Source organism: Thalassophryne amazonica, chromosome 1, assembly GCF_902500255.1.
Source record: "Thalassophryne amazonica chromosome 1, fThaAma1.1, whole genome shotgun sequence".
Taxonomy (NCBI): Eukaryota; Metazoa; Chordata; class Actinopteri; order Batrachoidiformes; family Batrachoididae; genus Thalassophryne; species Thalassophryne amazonica.
In genome coordinates this window covers 150,257,586-150,265,805 of record NC_047103.1, presented here as the reverse complement: position 1 = coordinate 150,265,805, position 8,220 = coordinate 150,257,586, and the positions used below count along the sequence as shown (strand labels likewise).

At 41.9% G+C, this 8,220-nt stretch overlaps 1 protein-coding gene across 4 annotated transcripts in view; it reads left to right on the top strand.

Annotated features, from left to right (window-relative positions):
* The first annotated feature begins 2,512 nt into the window (after nt 1-2,512).
* nbeal1 (neurobeachin-like 1) overlaps nt 2,513-8,220 on the top strand; it is a 159,555-nt gene continuing 153,847 nt past the window's right edge. For 3 of the 4 annotated variants that reach the window (XM_034175856.1, XM_034175848.1, XM_034175839.1), the window contains exon 1: nt 2,515-3,149. In XM_034175856.1, the coding sequence (XP_034031747.1) occupies nt 3,099-3,149 (51 nt within the window). In that variant the 5' untranslated portion in view covers nt 2,515-3,098. Of the gene's footprint in view, nt 3,150-8,220 lie in introns of all 4 variants that reach the window. The other variant, XM_034175831.1, reaches the window with a different exon arrangement.

Below are 8,220 nucleotides of genomic sequence, written 5' to 3'. Positions count from 1 at the left end.
AAGTCAATCAGTGAATTGTAATTAATTTTAATTTTCAAAAATGAGTGTTATCTAGAATTTAAACCCTATTAGTCATAATTCAAAAATCAAGAAGAATTTTACTCTCTGTGTGTGTGTGTGTGTGTGTACAGTGAGGAAAAGTATTTGAACACCCTGCGGTTTTGCAAGTTCTCCCACTTAGAAATCATGGAGGGGTCTGAAATTTTCATCTTAGGTGCATGTCCACTGTGAGAGACATAATCTAGAAAAAAAATTCCAGAAATCACAATGTATGATTTTATAATTATTTGTATGTTACTGCTGCAAATAAGTATTTGAACACCTGTGAAAATCAATGTTAATATTTGGTACAGTAGCCTTTGTTTGCAATTACAGAGGTCCAGAGCTGTTGCTCGTGTATTGAATGTTCATTTCTCTACCATAAGCCGTCTCCAAAGGCGTTTCAGAGAATTTGGCAGTACATCCAACCAGTCTCACAACCGCAGACCACGTGTAACCACACCAGCCCAGGGCCTCCACATCCAGCATGTTCACCTCCAAGATCGTCTGAGACCAGCCACTCGGACAGCTGCTGAAACAATCGGTTTGCATAACCAAAGAATTTCTGCACAAACTGTCAGAAACCGTCTCAGGGAAGCTCATCTGCATGCTCGTCGTCCTCATCGGGGTCTCGACCTGACTCCAGTTCGTCGTCGTAACCGACTTGAGTGGGCAAATGCTCACATTCGCTGGCATTTGGCACATTGGAGAGGTGTTCTCTTCACGGATGATGCGAAGGAGATGTGTTGCACTGCATGAGGCAAATGGTGGTCACACCAGATACTGACTGGTATCCCCCCCCAATAAAACAAAACTGCACCTTTCAGAGTGGCCTTTTATTGTGGGCAGTCTAAGGCACACCTGTGCACTAATCATGGTGTCTACTCAGCATCTTGATATGGCACACCTGTGAGGTGGGATGGATTATCTCAGCAAAGGAGAAGTGCTCACTATCACAGATTTACACTGGTTTGTGAACAATATTTGAGGGAAATGGTGATATTGTGTATGTGGAAAAAGTTTTAGATCTTTGAGTTCATCTCATACAAAATGGGAGCAAAACCAAAAGTGTTGCGTTTATATTTTTGTTGAGTATGTGTTGTTCATGTTGCAGTTCTCTACTATGCCACCCGGAGGCAATCTGTCCTATGTACTCGACCAATTAAGCAACGTAAAACAGAAATGACTGTCGTAAACTCGCACCTTCAACAATTGTCTTTGGATGTGGGGGAAGCCGGTGGGAATCGATCCCATAAAATTCTTGCTATAATAAGGCAATAGTGCTAACCACTAACCCACCGTGCATAGCCAGTTTATTTTAATAAATGACATGTTATAACACGTAAACATTGTATCTTAATTGCCTTGAAACTGTAGTTCAGCCTGAACAAGTTTAGGGGAAGCGACTTGACTTGAAAGCTTCCTGTTATGATGATGCTATAAGTCAAACATTAATGCCCTAATCCTAATCATAAAACATATCTTTATGTTACATTAAGTAGCCCTGCATTATTTCCAACATAAAAAGTAAAAAGAAAAAATAATAATTTGCCTTTCTGGTGGCAGCTTTTCCTGAATGAATGAATTTAATAATAATAATAATAATAATAATACAATCTGGTCCGCAGTGTTTTTTTCCTTGTAATTTGTGTTTGCTGCAAAAGAAGTGTGGTTCAAATTTTCTGTATGTTAATTATCAGTATGATCAACAACAAATTCTACTACTACATTTTTGTTACCAACATAGATAGACAGCCGCAGGATACTTTTTTTTTCTATAAATGTTAGTTTAAAAAAATAATTTAATTAAAATGAACTCCCACCACAACTAGACTTAAAACTAAAGGTGATGTCTGAATGTTATTTTGTGTACCAGTGTAAAAGTTATTGAATCACTTGCAATATAAGTTTGAGAAACGTTGCAAATCTCAGTTTGAGAAGCTGGAACCTGAGGATAATCGTGATTTTTACTGGATAAATAACGCTGAGTCATCAATTAAAAAAATTCTGTCCAAATAATAAAGTAATTGTGCTTAATGAAAATGTTACTTATGAAATATTTCACAAACACATTTAGATTCATAACGTTTGAGCAACCAGGCTTTGGTAGGTTCATTTTATAGAAATGGATGAATGTTATTATAAGAAATAGCGTGCTTTAGTTGAAATAATAGAAAACGTATTTTGAAAAATGACCGGTAGTTGCTTTTTGTTGTACGCGCGATAACTTTACACGCGTGGGAGAAGTGGTCACACAGGTGAGTTGTTATCTTCTGCGGCTTAGAACATTTTAAAACCTATACGTGTAATCATTTTTCTTCGCACTGTAAAGGGTTAAAGGTTTAAAATCAAGACAAATCCAAAATGATACAAACTTCGACACTCGCTTCACGGAAAATTTGCAACAAAATTTGGCTCAAGCTTCAAGCGGCTTCAAGCTCTCACGTACTGGAATGAAACAAGTGTCATCGAGCGAATACGAAACAAGCTTCGGTTTCAGCGATAACGTCACTGCTTTGGTGGACAAGGCGGTTCTGTCACATGAGGAGGGGGAGGAGAAAAAAGGAGAAGCTTAAAAAAAAAAAACCAACCCACACAGAAATAGAGGTTTTGACAGCTAGCGTTAGCAGTTAGCTTGTCCAGGTAAGGAAGGCTTATAGTGAACGCTAGTGTGAGCCGAAAAGTGTCGTAGCCTTTATAACGCAGTCGATATTAAATGTGTGAGTTCGTTTCGGTTTGTCAGAGAGTCGCTCCGCTGCCAGGTTGGAGTCGACATCATGTGTAATTTGTATCGTCTGTATTGTGTTTGACAGCGCAACAACTGCTGGGAATCTGGTCTGCTCGTCCCAAGAAGAGCCGGAGGCAGGCCTAGCTGGACCACCTCCGCTGTGCCATGGTGTGACTTAATTTTTTTCTTCACTCTTTTGAAGGAGTGTGCCTGCCACAGTCATGATTTTCAGCACAGGTTTCACTCATGATTGAAAGCCATCGAGCATCCAGGGAAGTGACCTTGGTGGAAACTACAGCCTGTTGGTTGGAGGTTTCCAAATTCCAACATCATGGCATCCAAAGAGAGACTCTACGAAGTCTGGATGCTCTACTGCAGCAAGGTGAGATGGATTTATTTGTTATTTATGTTATTGCACCGCCTCCAACTAGTGTTAAGTTTTTTTTTTAAGATATTTTCCACAAAACGGGGTCAGGCTTAAGCCCCATTCTCACAGTATATCCTCGATCTGAACGCTGGAAGGTCATGTTTTGAGAACTTGCCAGATTGGTTCTGGGAACATCCTGTGTTGACTTGGATTTTGGATGGTAACCATCCTGGTAGCCAACCGTCTTATCTATCCTGGTGAAATGAAAGTGAGTGACCCCCCCCCCCCCTTTGGTCTTCTACAGATTCTTAAATCGTCACATGTTCAGTGTTCATTTATAAAATTTGACATTAACTGAGGCTCAGATGTGGAGTATCGCTTGCATTTTGGGGAAAGTTAGTTAAGACATTTTGGCCCTGTGGTACGTTTCTCTGTGCCTGATCCAACACAGAGGTGCCTCAGTGTTGAGAACCCCAGCATCTGGAGAAGGCCAAGGGGACACCCATGTTCCACCTTGCTGTGGCAGTTAAATGTAACTTTCCAGAAGCAGAGAGAGATTGATTGTCTCCCTGAGTGGTTGCTGTCCAGGATCTGAGACAGTTCCGTGGAGTGGTGGATGCAGCAAACAGTGGCACTAGTACATATCCCCAGACTTAACTTGTTTGAGAATTTAAGGGAGAGCGGGTATGAATCAGGAGTATCACTTGTATTGTGAGGGAGTGCCAGATACGACATTTTGGCAATGTGCCGGGTTTCTCTGTGCATGATCCAGCCGGTGAGTTGCCTCAGTGTTGAGAATCCCAACAGCTGGAGAAGGTCAAGGACACGCTCCTGTTTGACCTGGGTGCTACAGATACATGGTTACTTTTGAGAGTTGAAGATGGACTGTTGTCTGCCAGGGTGGTTGCGATCCAGGACCTTGGGGGTTTTTATGGTGTGGTGCTTGTGAGGATGTGCAGCACCAGTGCATTCACCCACACTTGAATGGACTTGACTTAAATAATAATAATAATTTTGGTCTGATGAGCTGTACAAACATATACCACCCCAAGGAGGATAGAAGACATACCGCACGGAAGATGCCACAGAAGCAGAGTACTGTCTTAATACTGTATATGACCGTTTTTGTTTGGAAATCTGTTTATTTTTGAGTCGCATCATAATGTACTGGATGCAGCCTTGAGTGGATATTGGATCCGGCTTTTGTTTTTGTAGTGGATATAAATGAATGACACACTAGTGGAGACGGAACCCCTTGAGTCAGCTGTTTGCTAGATTTAATTCACTTGCCGATAACCCATGCACACTTCCTGGCATCCAATCAAAACAGCCTGCCTGGCCGCAGTCACACGCTGCTGCCTACAGTAATCTCCCGTAGTAACATACAGTAAATACACGGCTCAGTACAGTTTATTTACATAGTGCCAAATCTTAACATAAATCACCTCAAAATGCTGCACAGAAGTGAGGTCTGGACGTTACCTACCAAATGAGTAAAGACATTTGAGACAGTGTTAAGGAAGAGCTATCTTTCATTATGTTACAGAAAGAAACCTCAAGCAGACCAGTTTCAGTGGAGTTGTCGTGTGCTATGACAGTTTTATCAATACTGAACAGAGGGCACAAAACTGGACTTAAAGAGCAATGCAGTAACTTATAACAGGAAAATCACAACTTATAGCCCTATTCAGGCAGGATTATATGAGGAGGTGGAGTACTGCATTTTGCTGCAGGATGTCTGTAATATTTGTAGCTGATTCGCATGGGATAAGAAAGCTCGGTATAAGTGATAGCGATAGGAGTGGCCACACAATCAAGCTTGATGAACTGCTGTCACTCTTCGAAAAAAAAAAGAAAAGAAATTTACAAGGCTGAATAGAATGGATTTGTCTGTGTGGTCTGGTTTTATCATCAAGCTTCTGTATCATTATTGTTAGCTTCACTTTTTATCAATATATTTATTTTTTCCAGTTGTTTTTGCTGTACCCAGAGTTGCATGTTGCGTGCAGCAGCACACATTCTTTATGTCAAAGCAGGAAGTCCGAATACCTCTCATTACAAGGACAAAACAAGCATGTCCCATTCCACTGATTCTGTGGTCTTATGTTTGTAATCTGCATGCAGTGGTGCACTGTTCACAGGGCAAAAAACTTGTTTGAGACATCCCAAATTATTATTTGAGTTCACTGGTGGTCAGCTGACAGCAACGCTGTTTAAAAAAAAAACTCCCATTAAATAGCCATTGTCTGCATCAGTTAAAGTTAGCAACTAAAACATTTAATAGAAAATATCACACATATGTGAGATCTGTTCAAACGATTTTGACTTCTTTCAGCATAGGAAAGTTAAACATTACCCTGCAGGCATCTTTTTCATGAAATGCTCTCTCACCCCTTGTTCAACCTGTTGGTGTCTTTTAAACTCCTTCTCAACTAGAGCGCAAACCTCTGCCAACACTAGTTTCCAAGTCCACAAATTTTTACCTTGGAAAAAATTTTCAGGGTCAAAGTCCTGTTAGAAGTGGCTTTTTATAAGATAAAATATAGATCAGAAGGGCTTTTCAGTGTTAAAATCAAATACGAGGTCTGTTAGAAAAGTAACTGACCTTTTTATTTTTTGCAAAAACTATATGGCTTTGAATCATGTGTGATTGCATCAGCCAAACTTGAACCTTCGTGCGCATGCGTGAGTTTTTTCACGCCTGTCGGTTGCGTCATTCACCTGTGAGCACGCCTTGTGGCAGGAGTGGTCCAGCCCCCTCGTCGGATTTTCATTGTCAGGAAATTAGCTGATCGACTGCCGCTTTGCTTTATCAAAACTTTTTCAGAAAGTGTGAGAGACAGCCAAGTGGAAACCATTTGGAAAATTCAGATGGCTTTCGGTGAAGATCTTATGGGGATCACACAGATTAAGGACAATTACAACTGGATTAAAGACGGCCCACAGCGGCGGATGGTGCGCCGCGCACTGAGCGGCGATCGACAGGCTCAAACGACCAGATCATTTCCAAAGTGAAGGCTTTGTTGATCTGGGACGTCGTCTGACTACCAGAGAAATGGCAAGACAGGTGGACATAGCACTTTTTGGGCACATTCCACTGTTACAGGAGTTTTTGTAATAGAAAGAGGAGCGGAGAAATTCACCACAGAGCCGCTCATGGCGCGGGACGAAATCACCTCCATGTTGGTCTCACAGGACTTGCCCTAATATGCCCAGCTCTTGCACCATTCGGAAAATTCCGACTGCTTTCGGTGGCTTTTCAGTTGTGTGACTATCTGAGAAATTGTGGACGAGCTGGACATGCCACAACATGTCCTGTGAGGCTTCATCATGGCGTTGCTTTTTGTTCTGTGCCCTGCGCCTCCGTCCCGACGCGCAAAATCCTCCGCACGTCTTTTCATGCCGAAAAAGTGCTGATGTCAAACTCTTCTGCCATTTCTGTGGTTGTCAGACGACGTCCCGGATCAACAAAGCGTTCACTTTGGAAATGATCTGGTCATTTGAGCCTGTCGATCGCCGCTCGGTGCGCGGCGCACCATCCGCCGCTGTGGGCCGTCTTTAATCCAGTTGTAATTGTCCTTAATCTGTGTGATCCCCATAAGATCTTCACCGAAAGCCATCTGAATTTTCCAAATGGTTTCCACTTGGCTGTCTCTCACACTTTCTGAAAAAAATTTTGATGAAGCAAAGCGGCAGTCGATCAGCCAATTTCCTGACAATGAAAATCCGACGAGGGGGCTGGACCACTCCCCCCACAAGGCGTGCTCATAGGCGAATGACGCAACCGACAGGCGTGAAAAAGCTCACGCATGCGTACGAAGGTTCAAGCTTGGCTGATGCAATCACACATGATTCAAATCCATATAGTTTTTGCAAAAAATAAAAAGGTCCGTTACTTTTCTAACAGACCTCGTATCTGCTAAATCTGCAATCCGGATCAGATGTGTATCAAGCTTAAGCCTGGTTCACACGACAGATTTTAAAATTATCTGTAGATTTCCAAAATCTGAGAGACCACACACGTGTAGATAAAAAAATCATGGATCTAACAGGTTTGGTTGTACAGTGTGTGGTGTGCAGCCACATGGTAAGGACAACAACACCACACATGAACAGATTTCACATACGAACATTTACAGTTCAGACAGGAAATCTCGCAAAATCTCTCGAGATTAAACGTGACTTCAGAGTAAACAAAAGGAGGTACTTTGTGGACTATTTACAACAGAGGGAAAAAACGATACAAAAAGAAAAAGAAAAGGTGTTCTTTAAAGGAGTGGAGACAGCGCGACCACCAGACTTTCTGGTAAGTCAGAACAGCTGTTTAGATTTTATTTTCCGCTCCGTATGTCCGTCACCTCGCTTTTGGCTTCACGTCACATTCTGCAGGCTGCATGCTCGTTTGCGGTCGGAGGACACAACACACACAGCGATATCGGGCCAAAAAAATTCAACATGTTGAATATCCCAGATTTGCAATCAGAGCGCTCCTGATGCCCTACCGAGCAGATCACAGCGCTCTTAACACACCACTCACAGGAGGAATATCTGATAAGATTATCTTTAGCGTCATCACGATTGTCGGGGCGTCCTTAAGATTGTCGGAAGGGGAAGATCGGGTCCGATATCGGCCTAATTATCCTGCCGTGTGAACCCGGCCTTAGTTTATTCATTGAGAGTGTCAGTTTGCACATTATTGTCACAAATAAGAGTGATTGAGATACTTTTGATTGAGAAATAATGCAAAATGTACATCAAATGGCCTTTCAATGTTAAACTCAAATGTCTACAAAATCTACAATCCTTATCAGATCTGGATCAAACCTTGTCAGGTGATAGTGAGTGTCAGTCTGCACCTCAAGTTCAAATATGAGCATGAGTGGGGCATGTTTGATTAAGATACAATGTAAACTATACATTAAATGGGAGTTTTCAATACTAAAGTTAAATGGCCACAAAATCTGTAATCTGTATGTTTTTCTCTTCATAGCCAAAGTGCTTCGGTCAGATTTCACACTCAGCCATCCCGTGTCTCTGTTATGTGAATATTTCTTTAGTCTGGAAAGGATGGGTTGAATCCTTTCAA